This window comes from Protopterus annectens, chromosome 2.part2 (assembly GCF_019279795.1).
Source record: "Protopterus annectens isolate FY-2018-M chromosome 2.part2, PAN1.0, whole genome shotgun sequence".
In the NCBI taxonomy this organism is placed as follows: Eukaryota; Metazoa; Chordata; order Ceratodontiformes; family Protopteridae; genus Protopterus; species Protopterus annectens.
In genome coordinates this window covers 851,219,928-851,245,520 of record NC_056730.1, presented here as the reverse complement: position 1 = coordinate 851,245,520, position 25,593 = coordinate 851,219,928, and the positions used below count along the sequence as shown (strand labels likewise).

The 25,593-nt window shown below is 43.1% G+C and overlaps 1 protein-coding gene across 1 annotated transcript in view; it reads right to left on the bottom strand.

Moving 5' to 3' along the window:
- Positions 1 to 25,593, bottom strand: part of LOC122795987 (poly(A)-specific ribonuclease PNLDC1-like) — a 1,803,424-nt gene that overhangs the window by 199,299 nt on the left and 1,578,532 nt on the right. The window contains exon 13 of the mRNA XM_044064467.1: positions 12,442 to 12,506. Coding sequence (XP_043920402.1) covers positions 12,442 to 12,506 — 65 coding nt within the window. The remainder of the gene's footprint in view (positions 1 to 12,441; positions 12,507 to 25,593) is intronic.

Sequence of the window (25,593 nt, the reverse complement as noted above, 5' to 3'; positions counted from 1 at the left end):
TACATTTATGGTAGGTACAAAACTGTACTATGTTCTTCATTCCACATTGCTGCAGTCCTAACTATTGGGTAGAATCCCAAAGCAGAGGTAAGGGAGGCTGGCAAATCATAAGGAAGCAGGAGATGATAACATGCCTTGCAAAATAGCTGTGGCAAAACCAGCCCTAGACTGAGAGTAGAGAGGAAGGTGGTAATGCTTAGAGAAAGTATGCACTGAACTCCAAGTAGCTGCCTCCAAAATATCCTTAGTTGCCACCCCCCTTAGAAATGCTGTTGAAGTGGCAGTAGCCCTAGTGGAATGAGGCCTAATCCCAGCTGGAATGTCCTTGCCATGATGGGAATAGCAAAATGCAATGCAGAACCCAATCCACCTAGAAATAGTTTGTTTTGACACAGGCTTGCCCTGCGAACTCAAAGCAAAAGAAACAAACAACTGCTGAGACTGCCTAAAATCCTTAGTCCTGCTTAAATAATAACGCAATTGCCTGTGTACATCTAAAGTGTGCAAAATCTTTTCCCCTTTATTTTGGGGATCTGCATAGAAAGTAGGCAAATGAATAGTTTGGTTTAAAGCCACACTAGAAACCACCTTAGGCATAAAGGAAGGATTAGTACGTAATGATACCCTATCCTTATGAAAAATCAAAAAAGGCTCAACCGCCATAAGGGCATGTAACTCAGAAACCCTTCTTGCAGAAGTAATGGCCAACAAAAAAGCAGTCTTCCATGACAAGTATTTCAGTTCAGCAGTAGCCGCAGGCTCAAAAGGTTGTAGAGTAAGTTTCTCCAACACAAAATTGAGATCCCAAGCAGGAGTAGGAGCTCTACGTGGGGGTCTTATATTCTTTGCCCCTCTAAGAAATTGCTTGAATAAAGGATGTGAAAACAATGGTGGGTCACAATCATAGTGAGCTGAAATTGCTGCAGCATGAATCTTAATGGAAGAGAAAGACAAACCTTTGTCCAATAACTCAGTAAGATATTGAAGAGCCACACTCAAATTAGGCTCCGAAATCTCCAAATTCTTTGCTGCAGTCCAAAATAAAAATCTCTTCCATTTTTCTGCGTACACTTTCCTTGTACTAGGTCTTCTGGCTTCCATAATCACATTTAAAACTTGTTGAGGAAGTTGAGACCTGCTGTCTTTCAAAACAGAATATGCCAGGCTGTTAGATGAAGAGAGTGAAGCTTGACATTGAGCAGACGACCTTCCCTCTGAGACAACAGGTGTGGAATCAAGGGTAAAGGCCATGGAGGCTTCCTTACCAGACTCCTCAGTAATGGGTACCAGTGCTGCCGAGGCCGATCTGGAGCTATTAAAATCATCCTTGGCTTGTCTTGTCTGACCTTTAGAAGCACCTTTGGGAGAAGAGGAAGAGGTGGAAAAGCATACACATGAAGATTTTTCCAACTGAAAGAAAGAGCATCCACTTTCCAAGCTGTGTGATGAAATCCCTTCGTGCAAAACTTTGGCAGCTGGTGGTTTAGTGGAGAAGCGAACAGATCTATGTCTGGAGTTCCCCATGACACTGTCAATTTTTGAAATACATGAAGATCCAGTTTCCACTCGTGGGGATCCATGATTTGTCTGCTTAACACATCTGCTAAGGAGTTCTGTGCTCCCGGCAGAAACCTTGCCTGAAGAGTTAATTGCAAGCTGAGCGCAGTCTCCCATAAAATCATTGCTTGCCTGCACAATGGGTAAGAATGTGTTCCCCCTTGTTTGTTGATGTACCACATGACAGTTGTGTTGTCTGTTAGAATCAACACCTGCCCTGGAAGAAGTAACTCCTTGAAAGCCATTAATGCAAACTGGACTGCTAACATCTCTTTCATGTTGATATGTAGATGCTGTAGTCTGGCAGGCCACTTGTCTTGTATCCACCTTCCATTTAGATGAGCTCCCCAAGCAATGTCTGAGGCATCTGTCGTTAGAATCTGACTCGCCTCTGGCCGGGTCACAGAGAGTCCCTTGTTTAGGTGACATTCCTGAGCCCACCACAAAATTCCTTTTGAATGCAAGGTATTATTTGAATGACAGTGTCCAAATCCTGGCAGTGCTGTGTCCATAGATTTTGAGATACCATTGTAGCTTCCTCATATGCAGTTTGGCATTGGGAAGCACCAGAATACAAGATGCCATGAACCCTAAGGCTTGAAGGACTGTCCTTGCAGTCAGCCCGGACTGAAGAGATAGTTGATGGAAGTAACTGGATAGATTCTTTTGTTTGTCCGGGGTTAAAAAGGCCATCTGGGCTGCTGTATTCAGTCTCACACCCAGAAAGCACATGTCTTGAGAGGGTACTAGACTGGACTTTATTTCGTTCACAGAATACCCTAGGCATCTTAGCACTGCTATAACATATTCCAAATGCTGTAGAAGGTCTTCCTTTTCTTGAGCCAGAATCAGGCAGTCGTCCAAGTAAGGATAGATTTGAATTCCTTTTAGCCTGAAGTAAGCTATCACTGGAGCCAGAACCTTTGTGAATACTCTGGGCGCAGTGGATAAGCCAAAGGGCAATGCAGAGAACTGATAATGAGAATTTCCAGCTCGAAAACGCAGATACTTCCTGCAACTTAGCCTTATAGGCACATGAAGGTAAGCTTCCTTGAGATCTAAAGTTACCATCCAGTGATCTTTGCCCAGCAGAGGTAAAAGCTGTTGTAACGTCAACATTTTGAACTTGGGAATGTCCAGATAAGTGTTGAGGATAGATAAATCCAGAATTGGTCTCCACGTGTTCCCCTTCTTTGGTACTAGGAACAGGCGAGAATAAAATCCTAGGCTCCTTTCTGGCACAGGAACTGACTGAATGGCTCCTATTTGGAGCAACAGAGAAATTTGCTTGTGAGCCGCTGTTCTTTGTAGAGGAGGAATGTCTGGCATGCCTTTGAAAGGAGGCAAGGTATGGAAATAAAACCTGTAACCGTGGTGAATGATATCCAGAACCCATCTGTCTTGGGTAATTAAATCCCAATTTTCTTTGAAAAGAGACAGCCTTCCTCCCAGAGGTGCTGCCAGGCGAGCATGTACTGGCAGCTGAAAAGGCAGGTCATTGGGTCTGCTTACGAAAGGACTGACCCCTGCCCTCACCAGAAGTCTGAGCAGGTGAACTCCCTGTCCTAGGCCTAAAAGAACCTTGAGCTCTGCCCTTACCACGTCTAGACCTACCCCTAGACTGGGAATCATAAGCAGGATAAGTCCACCCCTTAGTAGGCCAATTTCTACTAAACTTCGGAGGCTGCACCTGCAAAAAATCTTTAACAGTTTGCATAGACTTAGCCTTGTCCCCCATTTTCTTTAAAACTGCTTCAACAGGCGAACCAAACAACACATCAGACTGCAAAGGAGCATCCAAAATCCTTGTCTTAACATGCTCAGCTAAGTTCTGATCTCTCAACCAGGCGTGCCTACGAAGAACAGAACCAGTGGCAGCCACCCGCGAGGAGGCCTGCACAGCATCAAAACCACACTGCAAGGAATGTTTACCCACCTGTTCAGACACATGAACTAAATCCTGCAACTCTTTACACTCAATACCTTCTGCCAGAGCATCCACCTTAGACTTCAATTGTGAAAGGAGGTAATTCTGATATTTTAACATGTGAAACTGACAATTCAATGCCCTCATGGCTAAAGTGGAGGAAGTATACACTTTCTTTCCCCATCTATCCAAAGCCCTTGCCTCTTTATCAGGAGGAACAGGATTTATAACCACAGAAGCCTTCACACCTTTAGGCCCCTGAGAGACAGTTTCCGGGTCTGCCCTAGGACTCTTAAAAAGATACTTATGAGCTTCAGGCACCCTATAGTACCTATCCGGTTTAACTGGTGCAGGAGGCAAAGAATCAGGATTCAGGGAAGCCTCTGCAAAAACATCTTCCACCACATTCAGAACCGGAGGTATAGCTAAAGGCCTATGCTGGGGTAAAAACAAGAATTCCCTAAGCCTTTTCCTGGAATCAGAGAAATCTTGACCTTCCCATTTAAAATGCTCCCTCATGGAATGCAGAGTCTCTGAAAATGAAAAATCCTCAGGAGGAGAAGCTGAAGGAGTAGAATCATCCACATCAGAATCAGAATAAGGAGGAAACTCCTGCAAGTCTTCAGCCGAAGACTCAGAAGCCTCCGAACAGTGCTCAAAACTCTCAAACTCATGTTCCACCCTAGGCCTCTTATCAGGAGGGGGCATAGAACCTCTAATCAGAGTAATCAAATCCTCTGCCATTTTAAGCATATGTTTCTTAGGCAAAGACCCTGAAGCACTAGGAGAAACCCCCACTGAAGCTACACTAGGCCTGCCTCTCAAAGAAGCCTTGGAAACAGAGGGGGAGGCTCTAACCACCTTAGGAAGAGAGGGAAGAACAGCCACCTGAGAAGCCCCCTCAGCCTGGCCTACTTCCTGAGAGGATACATCCTGTAACAATAAAGTCTCTCCCTGAGACTCCAAAGAAACACCTGGCAGAACCTCCGGCTCCACTGAGCCGTCTAAAGAACCGGCGTCAGGGACTGTCGGTTCTTCCACTCTAGGCTTTGCTGCTTTATCCTTGCGCTTTTTGCCCGAAGCGGCGCCGGAACATCCGACGGCATTTTATAATTACAACGCTTCCCAAACACTAACCTGGCACAGTCTAACCTTCTCTTAATAGTGCGTTTGTTAAATCTTGCACAAGAGCGGCATCCAACAACGCCGTGCTCAGGCCCTAAACAAGGTATACACAAAGTATGGTAATCCCTATGAGGTATCTGTTTCCCACAAGAAATACAGTTATTCACTTTTTCTGACATCCGGTTAAATACTGAGGCAAGAAAAACCAAAATATTCCCAACGGGTACTTAGCCAACTTTGATTCGGTCTGAAACTCTGACTTCAGAAACTTTCAGAACGCCAACCTGCACTCGCAAAATTGCTTCTGCATCGGACCATGCGGCAAAAAAGACTGAGGATATGGCGTCGGTCATGCGCATTAGTACCCTGACGTACTGACGTCAGTCTAATGCGCCGTGACCGACGTCAGCCATATACTTTGGTATTCGGGCCGACTGGACAGCGGACTACCCAATAGTTAGGACTGCAGCAATGTGGAATGAAGAACATCAGGAATTATTTAAATTTGATGATAAAGGTTAAGCTACTACATAAGAAGGTGAATGCAGCACAACCAGAAAAAAAGTAAATGCAGACTACTAAAGGAAAACTACTTGGACATTATGCATGGGCTTAAAAGTCTGCTATTAAGCAACTATTTTCGATAACCGGAGCAGAAAACTTTTCAGCATTACAACTTAATGAAATTAAAGAGAGTTGTACCCAATCTGAGGAAGCACATCACAAGAAAAATAACCAGAGATCCTATACAGGTTTTAGAGACATTTCAGAAATTTATTTATTTCCAGTTTGATTACCGGTGAAGTCCACTGGGCCAGAACATGCCCATTTTCAGTGGAGGCCCGGGGAGAAAAACTCCATAAGCAACACAGATACAATCTAAGTTATATAGTCTTGAAGGTAAAAAATACATGTATAAATGCATTCAAACAGTGAGTAAAAAAAAAAAAAAAAAAAAGCAAATGCATACACAGTTTACATAACAAACATCATTAAGGAAAGTAGATAAACAGATTTTCAGTTGTTTCCCTTCAGAGCAGCAAGTTTCCACTGTCTGTAATATCGATATCTGCGTTTACTTGATATTTACAATATTTACATACAAGGAGTAGAGAAAGAGAATTACTTAAACTGAGAAGTAGCTTAAGTTTGTTTTAGCAGCAATAGAAAAATAATAGTTCTAGGGTAGTGTGAAGTGAGGAGAGTGGAGGGTTCAATGGGGTAGTTATTTACATTTAAGTGGGATGAAAGCAGGAACATTTATGTTTAGAAGACAGGTAAGAGAAAAGTTGGGTTTTGAAGGATTCTGAGTTAGATGTTGTTCTAAGTGAAGGAGGGAGAGAGTTCCATTTCCTGCCTAGAGGAGGAGTTGGCCAGCAGGGCGTTTGGGCTTGTGGATTGAGATTAAGTTTTGGTGTTCAGATCTTAGAGCTCTATTTGGGATGTACGGAGGAAGGATGTTTGTTAAGGCTGGGCATTTATCAGGGTAGAATATTAATTTGTGAGCAGTGGTTAGTTGAAGATAGTCTAGGTGGTTAGAGAGTTCTAGCCAGTTCAGAGATTGTAGGGAAAGGCAATGGTGGGTAGAGGTTTTGGATTTGGTTGCAAATTTAGAGATCTTATTATAGCAAATTTCGAGTTTAGAGGTGCTGGAAGCAGACAGGTTAGTTAGGAGCGGAGCTCCATATAGTAAAGATGGTAGAAGATAGGTAGTTGCTAAGGTATGCCTAGAGGAGTTAGAGAGAAAGTGGTTGTTCCTATAGAGCATACCTAGCTTTTGGTGGGTTTTCTTTATGTTTTGTTGTAAGTGGATATCAAATTTAAGGTGCTCGTCTATGGTGATGCCAAGGAGTTTTGCAGATGGGACCACTTCTATAGTAGAGGTGGTTTGGCTTAGGACTTTGAAAGCATTTTTGTCAAAAGTGAAAGCCCTGGAGGAAGGAAAAAGAAGAATTTTAGATTTATTAGAGTTGAGAGAGATGATTTTGGTGCATCCAGTTCTCAGTAGTGGAAAAAGCTATTTGGGTTTTTGTGAGTAGTTCAGGAAGGTTAGAGGCAGCACAGACTAAGGTAGAGTCATCAGCGTATTGGATAACTGATGTGTCTGGGATGGCAGTGTGAAGGTTATTTATGAAGATGTTGAAAAGCATGGGTCCAAGGATGGACCCCTGGGGAACGCCAGTGGGTGTTGGTAAGAAGGAGGAGGTAGAGTTTTTCCATCTGACAGCTTCAGATCTGTCTGATAGGTAGCTGGAGAACCAGGATAGAGTATCGTGGGAGAGATGAAGGTTGGCTAGATGAAAGAGAAGGTGTTTGTGAGAGATGGTGTCAAAAGCTTTAGAAAGATCTAGCAGTACAGTGGAAACTAGTAATCAAGAATCCCTGGCTTGATTGACTGTTTCTAAGGAGGATAATAAGGCAGTAATGGTGCTGTGGCCAGGGCGAAAACCATGTTGGTGAGTGTTAGGAGTTAATTCTGGGTTAAGAAAGGCATGAGTTGGTGGTGGACACATTTTTCTAGAATTTTTGATATAGGTGAGAGTAGGGCAATTGGGCGGAAGTTGGAGATATTAGTATTTTTGCCTCCTTTATGAAGAGGTAGAATGTAGGCTGAGCGCCAAAGAATAGGCACGTACGATTCTTTTAGAGATCTGTTAATTAAGATGCTGATAGGGAGAGCAATGCCTTCAGCAGCACATTTAAGGAAGGAGGAGGGGATGTTGTCAGGGGCATTAGAGCATGGCTTTAGTTTGGATAAGAGCCTTTTTATAAATGTGGTAGAAACAGGTTTCAGCTGGAAATTGAAAGGGCAGTTAAAAGGGTTGTTAGGTGTAGAGGAAAGAGAGTTGGATGTATTATTGTTTGGAAAGGATTTAGTTAGCTTAGCTATAGATTCAGTGAAGAATTTGTTGAAGTGAGAGCTTAGTTCTGTGTCAGTTATACTAGGGTCAGGGCAGGGGTTACTCCTGGATCCTGGATGGAGAAGGGAGTTAACTGATTTCCAGAAATGTTTTGGGTTCTTATTATAGCTGGACTGGAGTTTATTGTAGTAGTTTTTTTGTCCAGGGTGATTAGTTTTTTTGCTTGGTTGCAGAGTTGGGTGTATTGGAGCAGGGATGAAGGCATTTTATTTTTCTGGTAGAGCTTCCAGGATTTGTCCCTTTGATGCATGAATTGTTTTGTTTCTTTGGATAGCCAAGGAGCAGAATTAGCTTTGACTCGTTTGTTTCTTGGTGGGGCTAGGGAGTTAAGAGTATTTAGGAAGATAGAGTTAAATTGTTCTACAGCATTGTTTAGGGGAAGAGTATTTAGGATCTGCCAGTTAATTTGTTTAAAAATGTTTGAGAAAATTGTGGGGTAAAGTTGCTGAGATTACGGTGTGGATGTAATGGTGTTGATATTGGGTGGAATTAGCTGAGCGGTGTATGAAAGTGGGGAGATGGTCACTAAAGGTGTCGGGGATAGTGCCAGAAAGAATTCTATTGTTTGGATGAGAGACTAGGATCCAGTCAACGGTGGATCCTGGGGGATGTTTTTTGTTAGGACGGGTGGTTGAGTGGATTACTTGGGTGAAGTTGTAGAGGTTAATAAATAGGGAGGGGGAAGACGAGTTGATTTTGTTCCAATCAATGTTAACGTCACCTAGAATGTAGGTTTCGAATTTGATTTTTGTTGAGGCCCAGTAAAGAATATTTTCGAGGGTAGGGATGTTGTCACCTGGGGATATGTATAGGGAGATAATGCAGATGTTCTTATGTTTATTTAGTCATAGGAGACTAGCTGTTAGTTCAGCATTTTTGAATTGTGGAGTTGGGATTTGTAAAGGGATTACGGAGAGGAGGTTAGAGAAGATTAGTGCAGAGCCTCCACCTTTTTTATTTAATCGGTCACTTCTGTGGATTTAGAAACCAGGAGTTAAGATTTCAGAGTCAGCAATGTGGGGTTTTAGCCAGGTTTCAGAGATGGCTAAGATGTCAGGTTGGTTGTGGCAAATCCAAGCTTGTAATTGGTGTATTTTGTTATTGAGGCTCTGAGCATTGATAGTGAAGAACTTAAGGGAGTTAGGGGAGGAAGCGGTAGAAGAAGTGGGAGGGGGAATATAATTGTTTCCAGGGGGGGAAGTAGGGGGTGTGGGTGAGTTGTTAGTAATGAGGCGGGGGCCAGGGTTGGGATGGATATCTCCAGATAAGGCCAGGTCATTATTGTGAGTATCTCTAGTCTTTTGGGTTTATGATGTGTGAAGCTATTTGGGGCTAGCAGTAGTACAAGAGTGAATGTTTTTGTTATGGTGAAGTGTTTGGGATGGAAAAGGTACAGAGTTTTGGGAGGAATAAGAGCGGACGATATATGGTTACAGTGGGTAGATAGAGATGGTTGTAGGTAAGTACAAGGGATAGTTTGAGTAGATGGTAGGCATAGGGGTATTTTGTGAGAGTAAGAAGTAGCATAATAAAGAGGAATTAGTAGTACAAGAAGTGAGGATGGGACACGGATAGTATGAAGGATTAAGGAGGGCATGTTCAGCATGAGGAAGTTGAAGAGATAAAATGTAGTGGAAGTGTACAGGCAAAATTAGGGTGGAGAGCTTAGGAAATAGATGGGGTTGAAAGTATTTGCAGGGGAGAGAAAGGGGGTATGTGTGGTGAGGAGATAAGAAAAATTTTATGAAACTTTTGTATAAAACAGAGAAATAGGGAAAATTAAAAAAGGTACAAACAGAACTATTTATGGAACGTTTAGTTATCCCACATTTAGGAGAATATGAAGCTCAACAATGAACAGCTAAGACAGGAAGAGATGAAATAAAAACAGTAATGTGTAATCAATCAGGAAAATGTCTGGGAACAGATATATGTAAATTTCAATGTTAGGAGGGAAGACTGATTAACATCTGGAATGCTTTGTCTAGCAGTAATTTAAAAGTGAGGGATGTACCAGCAGCTAGCAAGAAAGCAGCTGTATTACTGAAAGAGGGAAAAGACCCTTCAGATCAGATTTCATGTAAATTCATTTCAATTATAAACCATGATTATAAAATGCTTATCTCAAAATTTCAAAATTAGCTAAGAGAATGACAAAGATGATACCATAACTGACAGATATGGATCAACATGGTTTTGTGGAGGGGAGGAAAACATCAGACATTAAAAGAAGAATGAAGATCTAGACTGTAGCCAAGCAAAACAAAACAATGCGATTGTTGATCAGTCTTGAATCAGAGAAAGCATTCAGCAGAGGTAGCTGGAATTTTATGAGTAGGGCAATAGTCGCATTTACATTCCCTGACAAAATAATACAGTTAAAAAGGAGGACACATGAAAAGCTGGAAGCAAGAACTAAGGTTGGAAAAAGTAGAGTTCTATAAAATCTTACCATAACAGTAGATGTCCTCTTCCCTATTGCAGTATTCTTCACCTAAGGGATCTCCTGCCAAGTATAGCCCAATGCCCTGCCACTAATACCAAAGCCTTTAAAATTATAGGCATTGTACATCACACACACATGCTCCCCCCACAAGGTGTACAGCATAAAGGTGATGTACAGATGTAAGCACTAAGAACTGAAAAGCCCCGGGAGGAACAGAATACCCTCAGGGAATGAAAGAGAACATGTACATTAAGAAGGAAAAAAAAAAGAGTAGATGTATAAGGAAACAAGAGCCCCTTGGCTAGGAGGGGAACAAAAAATCAGGACAAGAGCTAGAACTGAGGGGGAAGGAAGGAGGGACCGAATACTGTAACAGTGAGAAGGGCATCTCATTTTATGGTAAGATTTTACACAACTGTACTATGTTCTTCCATAACACTGTTGCAGTATTCTTCATCTAAGGGACAGCACAACAGCTAAGAGGAAGCCGGTAGGAAGAAAGCACAGAACAGCCCTATACAAACTCAAGCATGATGCAGTCCTGTCAGTCTGCCCTGTCCCTGGAAATAACACAAAACTTGTAATGTTTAGTGAAAGTATGAACAGAGGACTAAGTTGCAGTCTCAGGGATGTAGCTAGTATCCAAACCCTTGAAAAAGGAACCAGAGGAGCCAACCAACCTAGTACAATGTACCTCTGAGTATGAGGTCAGACATTTGTTATGAAAAGAATAACAAAAGGAAATGGCCTTAGAAATCCAGGAGGAAACAGTCTGCTAAGAAACAAACCCAACGGCCTGGGATGTAAAGAAACAAAAAGCTGCCCAGATTTACAAATGACTTTAGTTTCAGCTAAATAATGCCTGAGCTGTCTATGTAAATCCAAGGTGTGAAGAACCTTCTCAGTGGCAGACTGTGAAGATGGAAAAAAGGAAAGAAGATAAATAGACTGATTAAGGGACAACTCATTGACTATCTTTGACATAAAAGAAAGATTAGTATGAAGACACACCCTGTTTTTTCAAAAAAAAAAAAACTAAGAGGAATAGCCATGAGAGCCTGAAGTTGAGATAGTCTCTTGAATAAAATAAGAGTCAAAAGAAAAACAGTCTTCCAAGTACAATGTTGCACGGAAGCTGAAGAAGCAGGATCAGAAGAAGCCTGGGTCAATTTTTTTAAGTACAAAAGTGAGGTCCCAAGAAGGTGAAATCGGCTTCCTGGGAGGCCTGATATGAAAGATACCTTTAAAAAATTGCCCAACCTCAAGGCAGACAAGCAGAGATTGCTGATAGGTGAGCTTTAACTGAAGAATATGTCAACCCAGCATGGAGCAGATCACACAAGTAAGAGAGAACCAGAGTACCTCCACAGATAGGGGATCTTGATGGTGAGAGCCATCAGCCAGAAAAACTTTTCCATTTGGACAGATATGATTTTGTGGTAGTGGGTTTCCTGGCCTCCTGCAGAACCATCATCAGAAAAGAGGTACCTAAAAGGAATCAAGACCCTATCACCCAAGGTGTCACTTGAGTAGTGGACAGATGATGATGGATAAGAGATACTTTGTGTTCTGTGAGAAGATCCACCCAGTGAGTTAACTTGTGACTGTGCCTGACCAAGTGAGAAAGAAGGGGGAATCAGTGCCATATGGGCCGAGAGAGAATCACCAGCAAGATTTTATGCAAGTTCTGTATGATCTTGTGCAGAACTCAAGGCAAATGAGGAGGAGAGAAGCATAAAGATATGTTCCTTTCCAAGGAAAAGACAGGGTGTCCAATTTCCAAGTTAGAGGATGTGGGACTCAAACTCCATTAGGATTTCTAATGAAAACCTGCCTCTGACTTTAAAAGACAGAATCATGGGCATGACAGATGCAGGAATAATATGCTCATTTCCTACACAAAGCAGTTCAGGATAATTACCGACTTCAGCCTGGAGACTGCTCTCACTTGCATAAAATAATTAGTGAATGCTGGCCAGAGTGAACAATTCAACTGTCATGAGCATCATATACTGTAGATGTAATTATCAAAGTTTAAAATCAAAAGCAGCATATACAGATTATAACGCAACTTTTCTTGAACGCCTGACTCAAGTACTTCATACACTAGTTTTAGTAGATGAATAAATAAATTGTTTAAAACAAATTCACCTACCAACTATGAAATTCAAGTATATCAGTATAATTCACACCAATTAACTTATACCACCTCCCAGACTTCACTAAATTTGCATGTCTTGCATTAAAGCCATCTGCAAATGTCGGCGTGACTTGCTGACTGTGGAAGAAAGCTACTCAGACGGAATGTTAACATAATGGCTTGCAGTGTCTGCAACTAGGCAGCATTTACTACAATATTATGGCTTATTTAACTAAATAAAACAAACCTTACCGTCTTAAAAACATACAGAAAAATGACTACAAGCAAAGGTACAAATTAGACTTATGCTCTTCATTGCACTTACCATAAAGTTGACATTCATCAGCATGACAAATTTCTGGAGGGTTCATCTGCTCGTCTGCAAGCTTGCTAGGAAAACAAAAGAAATAAATTACAGTTCAGGATGACTAGTAACACTCCCCAAAATGTCACTATACCGTACTTAACACTCCATCATACAGTGGTGCAGTATGAAGTCAAATTGCTGAATTACCACCTCCATGAGCTGCGAAGTATCAATCCCTCCCTACTCATACTCCAATTTTGAGACTGCATTACTTTGGGTAGGGGGTGTACCCCTTCTCTGAAGTACTGTAACTCAAAGTTATCCAAGCAGTCATGAGAGAGTGGCACAGTTCCCAGCGAGTAGGGTTACAAGGGGCTTGATACTCTTGCAAAGAATACAATACATTTATTCTTTTTGTGCATCATTCTTTAGGCGATATGACTTTGGAATGTCAGTGTTGACAAAACTGTGCAGAAGAATTAAGTAAATTAAATGCAATCAAATGTTTTAGTGGTTGCATAAATTAATTAGTTGGTTAGTTGCATAAATAAAGGGATTGGCACACATGATGACCCACATCTTTTTAAATGGCATATGATTATAAAAAGTTTTCCTTTCTTTCCAAGAGCAGTACAACAAAGGTTCACATTCATATTTACCTTCTCGCCCTTCATGAGTGCAGGAGTCTTCCTGACCATACTGTAAACCACCAATGGCACAGGCACCCATGAGGCTCACTAGATAAACACACCCAAACATTCCTTCAGGGTTTAATTCCTCCATTTCTATTAGCTGTATGGCCTCCTCTGTTGGGATCCTAAAAGTCACATTACTAATCCACTCAAATGGCTTCTGCAACATCATCTGTGCACACCACTGGCCACCAATGAAAAAGGCTGACATGGCTTACCAGATGAGGTAATGCCACTACCCAAGAATCTCAACAGGCTTCCATCCACTGTTATTTGTTCCTTCTCCCCATTCACAAATGACAGTCTGCTGCCACAAGCTCCTATCACTGGGTCTCTACTGGACCCACAGTAGCCTCCCCAAACTCAACCCAATTCCACTTTTGAGGCCTGAGAGGATGTCAAGAATGCTGATATACAGCATCATACACTGCTGCCAGTAGTGTATCCTAGCACCCACTACCTCCCCATGACAACCTTAGTGAACTCTGCATTATCTGCTGCATCAGTAGGTGCATGTGCAATCTCTGAACAAGCAGAGACCCACTTGCAGCACAGAGCTTGCCAGGCTCTTAACACTGCAGCATGCTTAGGCTGATTCGCTCTCTCCAAGATGGGAGAGCTCATGTCAGCCTCTCACTTCCACCCCCTCACACACAGTCTCTCCAGTCCTGCACTACTAATTGAACATCAGTCCCATTTAGGGTTTTATTTCCCCCATGCCATAGGCCCACTAGCAATCCCTCTAGCATTGATACCATATTTCTCACTCCATGATGGCCTCACAATGTAATCCTTTTTCACTGGAAAGTCAGAGCACCCCAAGTATTCCCACTATTTTTCAGTTCTCTTTAACCCTATCAAGTAGGTTTCTCGTTGTCTATTTGATTGCCACTGTTTTTCATATATCTTAACTGCACTTTACAATTTTCACTTCCACTTAGTTTTTATTATCACTCTCAAACTCCCTCCACTTTTCTACTGAGTATGCATCCTTCCAGGCCCCAATTCACATTTTTTTAAATATCGCTATTACATTTCAGTTTTTAAACAATCACTTATGTATACACATACATTAAAAGAAAAAAAGGCCATAGTAACATTTTCATTATTTCCATATGATACACACATTTGTTTTCTTTTTACCATTATTCATTTCAATCTCATGTAAATTGCTCAATTCCTGCACTCCTTTAAACCACACTCCTCCTACTGAACATTATTCTTCACAAATATAATTTCTAAGTAATATACTTCCTTTTTTTCTAAAGCTCTCGGCTCCAGTTCTTTTACCTCCTTTACAATATATAGCATTTCCAATTACAATTGGTTTAGACTTATTCTACATCCCAGCTTAAAAAAGTCATTTCCATATTTACAGCCATTTGCTCCCCCAACATTTCTGACAATGTACTCGTCTGGAATTTTTTTAAATCTGCCAAGTTGTTACACACACACACACACACACACAAAAAAAAAAAAACAGGTTCCCAATTACCTCTGTCTTTATAACACCTCCAACATTTGTTATCTACACAAGGAAAAATTCTCTGAAGTCTGCCTGGGGTACAAAAATACCCAGGCAAAAATCCTAAACCTTCTGGACTTTGCTGCATACTTGGGAGCCATACAGATATACTCCCATGGTTTCTTTTCAAATTGCCTTTCTAGTCTCTTATCCAAGTTTTATCTAACCTTTTCTTATTGATTCTTATGGCCATCTTGCACAATATTTATGTTCTATTAAGTATACCTTTTAAACGGCAGCTGCTGTTCAAGGCTCAACCAGAAACTCTACCAGAGATGGTCTTCCACTTTGCAACCGCTACTCCTGCAGTTTATACTTTTGCTTGGCATCATACCACTCTTATCTTTCCCTCTCTATTCTGACACTTTTGGCACACTAGCTCATCCAACTTAGACAGCAATTTCCCTGAGGCCTTTCTGAATCCAACCCTTCCCGACTGGCTGGAAATTGCCCAAGACATTCCTTCACTGGCTGATAAGCTAACCTTCATGACAGAGGGCTGACAGGAGACTGGCCACTTCAAATAGAGTTCTAGACAGTTTCACTGGGCCAGCACAGCTACTCTTCCCAGTTTACCATACACTGCCCTTCCTCTACTTACAGGCTCAATGCATAATCCCCACATCAAGTTAAAATAAACTCCACACCAGCACTTCACTGCTCCCAAATTTTTTACCACAAAAAATTATGGCACTGCCTTTAGTACCCCCCCACACCAATGTTGACAAAAACTGTGCTAAACAGCATAAGGAGATAACAAGACTACATCTCCCAGCCTATAAGCCCCATATGCTTAATAGTCCCTACAAATATATTAACCCCATTAGGCATGCTTTACCTCCATACGCAAGGTCCTCCTTTATCTTGCATCCACCCAACGGTGCAACCAGGTCATTCCAGTGGGTCCCTCCCCACTATAAGCATCCTAACCCTAAAAGCCCACCAAACTTGCAGACTTCGCTCTCCCTCCCTCCAACAGGGTCTGAAAGCTAACAGAGAATCACTACAAGATACCCCCACCCCCCTTAGCAAGAAGCAAGTTAAAGGGTTGGCTTATATATTCTAGCACTTTCTACCACAGCCTGAACACGAGCCACTATTACCTGGCTTGCTCTGTAAATGTATTTCTAGTGCAAAGCCCCTAAAATGCAATGCAGTGGAGCCATCTCAAAAGGCATGAAACTATTACAAAACAAAATAATGCATTTGGTTGCCAGTGTATTTTCTGGATGTGACAAATCATCTCAAAAGCACAAGATAGGAAAGCAAAATCCTTGTCGTCCCCCCTCTTCAGTTTACCTATATTTGCATGTTAAATCACAAAGCATTCAACAGGACTACCCACCCCAACACACCAGACTAGACATTAGATCACTTATTTCTACCAATTACGATTTAATACTCTTCCACCTATCCTAGCTGCACACAGCCACCTCTTTAGCAAATTCATTTAGCATTCATGATTACCAGCATTCACTGATGGACTTGTACCCTGAAGTGCCTTTATGACTAGGCAGATCCTCCACTGGTTGTGCAAACCAAGTCTTTTTTATGGGGGATAATTTTGTTTTAAATCTTGCTGAATTTCAGTTAAAAATAAAAATTTTTATGTACACTTTCCCCACATTAAGTCTCACAATGCACACATAAGAAAATTAACCTTTTTTGGATCTCTTCTGCATTTAGTACTAGGATCTGAAAAAAAAAGCACACCTGAATGGACAAAAATTACCTATCCTTAATTTTTTCCAAGCTCCTTGGTGTTGTAATCCTGCTTTTGTTATTCTTAAAATACAGTAATGTTTTATACTTTCACAACTTACAAATGCATTACAGAACAGGTTAAAAAATAAGTTATGTACCTACCATAATGTTCAATGTTTGTAGTCCATCTCACCCTTCATTCTTACTCTTGGGATCGGAGCCGAAGTTCGGCTCCGACTCGGCTATACTCTAGCTTGAAAACTTCTGGTTGGCTCATGGCTAGGAGGTATCCCATGATGCATCACTAACACAACTGAGATCTTGTTTGCTGCAAGGAGAAACATACAGCGACAAAGAACAAACCAATTCGAAAGGACTAACATAACCAAACAGACAGGAAATACTCTACCCCCAGGTCCTCAAGGAGGGGGCAGGAGGGTGGGTTCGTACGAATGAAGGGCGAGATGGACTACAAATATCGAACGTTATGGTAGGTACATAACTTCTTTATGTTCTGTAGTCCTGTCTCGCCTTCATTCTTACTCTTGGGACAGCGTCACTAGCACCTTCATCTTGGGTGGCTCATTGGAAAATGCTCCAGAGTACTGTGGAACCAAAGGAAGACCTGTTCCTGGAAGTCATATCCAATTTGTAGTGAGTAATGAATGTATGAGGTGAAGCCCATGTTGCTGCAGCACAAATGTTGTCTACTGGAATTTTAGCCTGAAAAGCTACAGAGGTAGACACAGAAATGGTAGAATGAGCTTTCACCTTGAAGGGAAGATCTTTGCCACTGGATGAAAAGACAAAGGAAATGCAGCTGGAAATCCAGTGAGATAATGTGACTTTAAAAACTGGAAGGCCCTTCTTAGTATCTGAAAAGGAAACAAACAATTGATCTGACCTTCTGAAATCTTTAGTTCTGTCCAGACAGAAACACAATTGTCTATGCACATCCAGTTGGTGAAATTTGTACTCTGCCTTGTTAGAAAAATTAGAGAACAAAACAGGCAATTCAATGGACTGATTAATATTGGCTTGAGAAGAAACCTTAGGAATAAAGGAAGGGTTTTGTCGATAAGGAGACCCTATCTTTGTGAAACACCAAATAAGGGGGCTTAATGGAAAAAGCTTGCAGTTCAGAGGCCCTTCTTGCAGAAGTGATAGCCACTAAAAATATAGTTTTCCAAGATAATAACTTAAGATCACATGTTGCTGAGGGTTCGAAAGGACTTGATGCAAGTCTATTGAGAACAAAGTTCAAATCCCATGGTGCCACCAGATCCATGACTTGGGGTCTTAACAAGGTGGTCCCTTTAAGGAAAGCTCTACACAGTCTATGAGCCATAAGATTAGGTTCATTAGCCAAATGAAAAGTGGAAATAACTGCCAGTTGAACCTTAATAGTGGCAGCTGCTGAACCTTGGTGGAACAACTGAGAAAGGAAGTCTAAAATGGCAGAAATGGGAGCTGTGTAAGGATCGAGGTTTCTCTCATCAGCCCAAAAGAAGAATCTTTTCCATTTACTGGTATAAATCTTTCTGGTAGAAGGTTTGCGAGAGGATGTCAGAATGTGTACAACCTCAGGAGAAAAGTCATGAAGCCAGACTAGGGATGGAATAGGAGCAGCCAAGCTTTCAAATTGAGGGTGTGGAGTGACGGATGGAACATCCTTGACATATGCGTCAGCAAATCTGGCACTGGGTCCAGAGTCCACGGTTCGTCCATTAGATAAGGTCTGAGAAAGGGAAACCAAATCTGTCAAGGCCAGTAAGGAGCAACTAGGATCATATTGCTTTCTGAATTACCTTCGATATAAGGGGGAATGGAGGGAAAGCATAAAGAAGTCCCGAGGGCCAATCATGAACAAGTGCATCTCTGGGTGTTTCCCCTTCTGGGGGAATCAGGGTGAAGTAGTAGCTATATTTGGTATTGAGAGGGGATGGCAAATAGATCTCGCAGCAAGGCTGACCCCATTTGCAAAAAATTTTGTTCTGCAATGTGTGTGTTCAGAGACCACTCATGAGGCATCAGAATAGCCCTACTGAGCCTGTCGGCTATCATGCTGGATTTCCCCGGGATGTGTGCTGCGACCAGAAAACACTGGGAAGACACTGCCCACTCCCACACTCGAAGGGCTTCTCTGCAGGGAGGTAAGATTTGGTCCCACCGTGCTTATGTACCACATCATCGACATATTGTCCGAGTGGATCATAATCAACCCTAGAGGGAGAAAGCTGTGAAGTGCTTGCAATGCCAGAAGCACTGCTCTCATCTCCAAGACATCAATATGCAAATGAGCCTCGTGCTCTTGCCACGTGCCTTGGACTGTTCTCCCTAGATAATGCCCGTCCCTGGCCTGTAACAGTAGATGCCTGGTGGTGGCAGTCGGGAGCCAGTTGTCCAGGTACGGAAACACTTGGAATCCCTGACGTCTCAAGTGAGCCGTGACCACTGCCATGCATTTGGTGAACACCCTGGGGGCTGTGGTGAGACCAAAGTGCAGGGCGCGAAACTGATAATGACTGGCTCCCAGCCAGAAGCGTAAGTGGCTCCTTGATGCCCTGTCCATTTTGATATGGTAGTATGCATCTTGGAGGTCTATGCAGCACATCCAAATGGCTTTCCCTAACAACGTGGGTATCGACTGTAAGGTGACCATTCGGAACTTGGGACTTCTGTACAGATTTGTTCACTTTGCTGAGACCAAAGATGGGTCTCAAGTCCCCTGTTCTTTCTGGCACCAAAAATAATCTGGAGTAAGTCCCTAACCCTACTTGGTCTGCGGGGGCGGGTTGGATGACTCTCTTTACGAGCAACTTTTGGATTTCTAGAGTTGCTGAATCCCTGTGATTGGGTGGCACCATCTGGGATTCGTCTGGTCTGAGGGGGTGGAGAAGAGAAGGGAATATGGTAACCTCTGGTAATTATCTTTATTACCCACTTGTCTTGAGTGATGATATGTCAGGCTTCTGGGTATAAAGAAATATGACCCCCGACTGGCTCCAGAGACGCGCAGTCAGGCCTCCTTTCAAGAGTGCTGATAGAGACGACCATGAAAGGAATCACTGTCTCCCAGGTTCTGCGGGCCTCCTCTACCCCTAGGGTGGCGTCTACTGTTGTTTCCTCCTCCGCTGCCTCTGGAGAAGGAATCACCTTGTGCGTCCTGAAAAAAACTCTGACTTTTTGAACCACATTTTGCCACCCTTCTGCCCTTTGGGATAGGGTCTAGAAGGAATGGAAAAACAGACACCCATGGCAGACAGGGTTTTTCCTTCCTGCTCGCACCTGGTGAGTGTGTCCTTTACCTTGGTTCCAAACAATGAGGATCCGTCAAAACGAGCATTGGTAAACTTAGACTTAAAAGCCTCTGCAAAGTTACACAAATGCATCCAGGAGTGTCTCCTAAGACGGACTCCTGAACCCGCTGCCCTACTCGCTCCATCAGCTGTGTAAGATATCAGCCACAAGGAGGAGTTCACAAGGGAATTTAGGAAAGATATCTGTGCATTGACCTTCTGAGATACCGCATCTACGTTATCCTGCAGAGCATCTCCCAGCTCTTTTAGGAGATCTCTCTGGAGCCTTGTGAAATGAGACAAGTAGATCAGCGATCTAATTGTGAAAGCCGCTGAAGAAAAGACATGCTTCCCGTACCTATCCATCGTTCGAGACTCCTTGTTCGGTGGATGGATAGTAAAGGAAGTTTCGGCAAGTTCCTTTTTGGTGGCTGCTGCCACCATCATGGCATCTATTGGAACACCCTTAGTAAGAAAGTCATGGTCCTGGGGTGTTGACAAAAATTTATTTGATCTTCTACGAACCGGTTCCACAGAATCAGGAGATTCCCACACCTTTCGACTCAATAGATCCAGTAGCTCGTCAAAAGGTGGAGATACCCAAGAGGCGGAGGGTTGAGACCCAAAAGCCTTCAGGTACACTGACTCATCAGAAGGGGCTGTGGTGGGCCAGCCGCCTCTCTGTTTCAGTATCTCAAGGATATCTGCAAATGAGATATCATCAGAGGATGACTTGGGGGACCCTTCTGACTCCTTGAGGTGAGTGATGTAACAGACTCATCAGGGGAGTCAACATGTTTCCTCTTACAAGTTTCCTTCCTAGGTGGCTCCTTAGAAAGGTATTCTGGGGAGACCTTGGAAGACTGGGGACCACTCATGGAGGTTTCCTGAGGCTGCACATCTCTACTGTGTTGGGAGAGAGAGAGGAAGTTGAGACTGAAGTCGGAACTTTAGGGGGAAGAATGTCGGTACCTGTGGTTGAAACTGAAGACCTGGACAGCACACTCCTCATAACCTCGAAGGCCGATCCTCTCGGCTCCGAGGATGCCCTCCAAAGATGCAGAGGTGGTCCTCGGCACCAAGAAGATGGGCTCTGAGGCAGATGTAGGGTCCAAGCTTACCCACGCCGAAGCACAGAGAGGTAGGCTCAGAACCGATGTTCGATATCAAGCGTCCCCCTCGGGCCCAACCAGAGAACTGAGGACCCTAGACCCCATGGACGGCACCAAAAGGGTCAGAGCAGATATTGGAACAGAGACACCACCTGAGGTAGCTGGAACCGACCTTTCCACAACCCGAGGCACTGAAAACTCTGGCTCCGAAGGCTCAGAGAAGTTCGGAGGAACATCAATAGGGTGTGAGGGTACATTAGGCTCTGGAGCCGACTGTAATAGAGCCGAAAGTATATTTGCCAGCGCCGAAGTCTGAAGCAGTCTACACACCACTCTCTCAAGGTCCTCAATAGAAAGGCTTCTAGAGGACCTGGAAGATAGAGTGGGAGACCTAGATTGCTGGAATATAGGCGACCTAAGAGTCAGGGAAACTGGTCGGAGTTCAGATGACCAGCTCCGAGATGCAGTATCAGTTATCAGCTCTGAAGCTCCTGGAGCCAAAACTGATGGATCCAGAATGGAAACCTCTGTTGGCATTGAGACCAGTGGAGCAGAAGAGGATGTAGTCACTTTGGTAATTTTGTCTGGCAGCTCCGACGACACAATGGGTGGGAGACTGCCTTTTTGTAGCTTTTGGTTTGTCTTTCTTAGAAGAGAAAGGAGGTTTAGACCTGGAGGAGGAAGATGTCAATTCCTCCTCAAAGGAATGTTTCAACAGTCCTTTCAAAATAAGTTTGTTCTTCCTCTCCTGAAGAGCACGGGGATTAAATGCATGACAAAACAGGCAAGACTCTTGGAGGTGAATAGCCCCCAAACAATACACAAATTGTGAACATATGTTAAGGACATTTTCTGGGCACATTTACTACACTTTTTGAAGCCCGAAGGCTTGTGGTCCTTAGTATCTTTGGACATATTGCAATAACCAGCAAGACAAAACAGAACTATATTCAAGCAGATAAAACAGCACCATACAGACAAATAGGCAACAGAGGACTAGGTCCTCTAACTTAAAAGGGCCTAGCCCTAAGAGGAGAAAGGGAGATAAACCGAAGACTAGGTCCTCTAATTTAAACGGGCCTAGCCCAGGGAGGGAAACAGAACAGAGGACTAGGTCCTCTAACTTAAACGGGCCTAGCCCAGTGAGAAACAAAAACAGAAAGTACAGTTGTGTACACTTGCCATAAATGTAGATGTTAGACTGTATTCACTGTAATTAAAAACACAAAAATATACCTTCAAACAAAAGCAAATACACCAAAAAGGCTTTTAAGCATAGTAAAAGTAAGTAGAGGTATAGTAAAAGAAAAAACAGAGGGCTGGTGGGAGGGTAACCAGGACAGCAACCGTGAATACACTAACATCTACATTTATGGTAAGTGTACACAACTGTACTATGTTCTTCGTGTTTCACTGTTGCAGTCATTACATTTGGGTAGATTCCCAAAGCTATGGTTGGGAGGATGGATTTATACAGCATTAGGACCAGCTATAAGGCTCTGCAAAACAGCAGTGGCAAAGCCAGCTCTGGATTTAGAGAAAATTGGTAAGGGATAATTCTTGGTAAAAGTATGAAATGAACTCCAGGTAGCAGCTTCTAGAATATCCCTGGTAGGAACACCTCTGAGAAAGGCTGTTGAAGTAGATGCAGCCCTTGTGGAGTGAGATCTGATCCCCTGGGGGATAGGTTTTCCATGGTGCTTATAACAGAAATGAATACAATGGCTTATCCACTTTGAAATGGTTTTCTTTGAAATAGCCTTCCCCTCTGCCCCTGCAGCAAATGCTACCAGCAGTTGTTCAAATTTTCTTCAAGATTTAGTCCTGTCCAAGTAGAATCTAAGTTGTCTGTGTACATCCAATGAATGCAGAATCCGCTCCCCCTTGTTCTGTGGATTAGGAAAGAAAGTTGGCAAATGAATGGACTGATTATGAGCCACACTGGATACCACTTTGGGCATGAATGATGAATTGGTCCTGAGTGACACCCTGCCCGCATGAAAGATGATGAAAGGCTCCACTGCCATAAGGGCATGTAATTCAGATATACTTCTAACTGAAGAGATTGCTAAAAGGAAAGCTGTTTTCCAGGAAAGAAATTTTAAGTCTGCAGTAGCAGATGGCTCGAAAGGAGGTAGAGTGAGTTTCTCCAATACAAAGTTAAGGTCCCAGGCAGGGGTTGGAGCTCTCCTGGGTCATCTCAAGTTTTTGGCCCCTCTGAGATACTACTTTAGAAGAGGATTAGAGAAGAGAGAGGGGTTTGTGTTGTAATGAGCTGAAATGGCTGAGGCATGTTTTTTTATGGAAGAAAAAGACAGGCCCTTGTGAAGCATCTCAGTTAAGTACTGCAAAATCTGAGGTAAATTGGGCACTGTTGTGCTCATCCCTTGAGATTGATTCCAGGCACAGAATCTTTTCCATTTGTCAGCATAAGATTTTCTAGTACTAGGTCTTCTCGCCTCCAAAATGACATCCATCACAGGTTTGCTGAGGGATGCTAAGGGGGAATTTAAGTTATTAGCCAAGCTGCAAGATTCAATGTTCGGAGCTGAGGGTGCAGAATATGGTTCTCCTGCTGAGACAGTAAGGAATGTGTCTGAGGCAGGTGCCACAGAGAAAAGTGTGACACTGCGTAGGAGCGGGTACCAGTGTTGGCAAGGCGGGTCTGGAGCAATCAAAATCATTTTTGGTTTGCCCTGTTTGACTTTTAGTAGAACTTTGGAGAGCACAGGGAGAGGGGGAGGGGGAAAGGCACAGACTCAAAGGTGTTTTCAGCTGAAGGACAGGGCATCCACTTTCCAGGCTTTTTTTGTGATGAGTTCTTGTGCAAAATTTTTCCAACTGGTAGTTCTGTGGTGAGGCAAAAAGATCCATGTCTGGGCTCCCCCATTTGCATGTCAACATGTTGAAAATCCGTGGTTCCAGTTTCCATTCCTGTGGGTCTATGAGATTTCTGCTTAGTTCGTCTGCCAGAACATTCAGCTTTCCTGGCAGGAATTGAGCTTGAAGTTGTACTTGGTATCCCAAGGCCGTGTTCCACAATGCCATGGCTAGTCTGCAGAGGGAGTAGGAATGTGTACCCCCCTGCTTGTTTATGTACCATATAACCGTGGTGTTGTCCATCTTCATCAATAATTGTCCCAGATAAAGGTAGTCCTTGAAGGATGTCAGAGCATTCTGTACAGCTAGCATTTCTTTTTGATTGATATGAAGGTTCATTTGATTTGGGATCCATTTGCCCTGAATGCACTTCCCTGCCAGATGAGCCCCCCCATGCATAGTCTGATGCGTCTGCAGTTAGGGTTTGGGCGGCAGGGGGTGGTGTGAATGGCAGTCCTCTGCCCATCATAGGAACTCTAGGTGCAGGCAAGGTATGATAGGAATCACTGTTTCCAGGCTGTGAAAATGTTGACTACATAAACTTTTTAAGTACTACTGAAGTTTCCTCATATGCAGTCTTGCATATGGAATTATAAGAATGCAGGAGGCCATTAACCCCAAGGCTTGCAGTATTTTCCGTGCAGATAGCAGGGTTTTTGTGGCCAGCTGTTTGAAGTAAGTCACCAAGAGAGTTTGTTTTTCTGGCGTTAGGAAAGCGATCTGGGCAGTTGTATTCAAGCTTGCACCCAGGAATGTAATTTTTTGAGAGGGTACCAGTTGTGATTTCTTTTCATTTATGGTGTACCCTAGACAAGTTGGAACTCTGTTTACAAACGCCAGATGTTTTAGAAGAATGGCCTGGCTTTTTGCCTGAATTAGACAATCGTCCAGGTATGGATATATTTAAATATTTCTTTGCCTGCAAAATGCAATTACTGGAGCCAGGCACTTTGTGAATACCCTGGACACATTAGACAAGCCAAAGGGCAGTGCAGAGAACTGATAATGCATGCAGCCTACTTTGATGCGTAGGTACCTTCTGCAAGATTCCCTGACTGGGATATGCAGGTAAGCCTCTCTTAAATCTAGAGTTGCCAACCAGGCATCCTTGCCTACCATAGGAAGTAACTGGTGAAGAGTCAGCATCTTGAATTTTGGACGCCATGATTTGTCTTTTCTGGGTACCAGGAAAAGTCTGGGATAGAAACCTTGTCCCTTTTCTTCTTCTGGTACTAGTTGAAAAACCCCCATGTTTAGGAGGGAAAGAACTTGTTTCTGAGCCCCTGTCCACTGATTTGGGGGCAGGTCTAGCCACCCGTTTGGGGTTGGCAGCGTGTGGAAATGAAATCTGCATCCCTGGGACACTATAACACCCATTTGCCCTGGGTTACAAGTTGCCAGTTTCTGGAATGAAGAGCCAGTTTTCCCCCCAAAGGGGCGGCTAAGAGGTAAGTGATTGGTAATTGTAAAGGGAAGTCATTGAGACTGTTTACCATAGGGTGGTGCCTTGTTGTTTCCAGATTTGGAAGTGGAAGCACCCCATTGCTTAGTTCTGAAAATCCCTTGGGACTGAAACCTGGTGCTTTTGCAATGTCTGGGTTTGGCTGGTGTGGCTCTGGAAGGAGCTGGAAAGGACCAGTTCTTAGTAGGCCAGTGCCTACTAAATCTAGGAGGTTGTACTTGTAAGAAATCTTTTACAGTTTGCATAGATTTAGCTTTAGCTTCCATCTTTTTTAGAACTTCTTCAGCCTTATTGCCAAACAAGCGGTCCTGCTGTAAAGGAGCATCCAAAGGTTTTGCTTTAACATGGTCAGGCAGAAGATTGATCCTTAAGCCAAGCATGCCTTCTAAGCACAGACCCAGTAACAGCAGCCCTGGGAGAGGCCTCTAAAGAATCAAAACCACATTGCAAAGTATGTTTGCCAACTTGTTCAGCTAAATGCAATAAATCCTGCAAA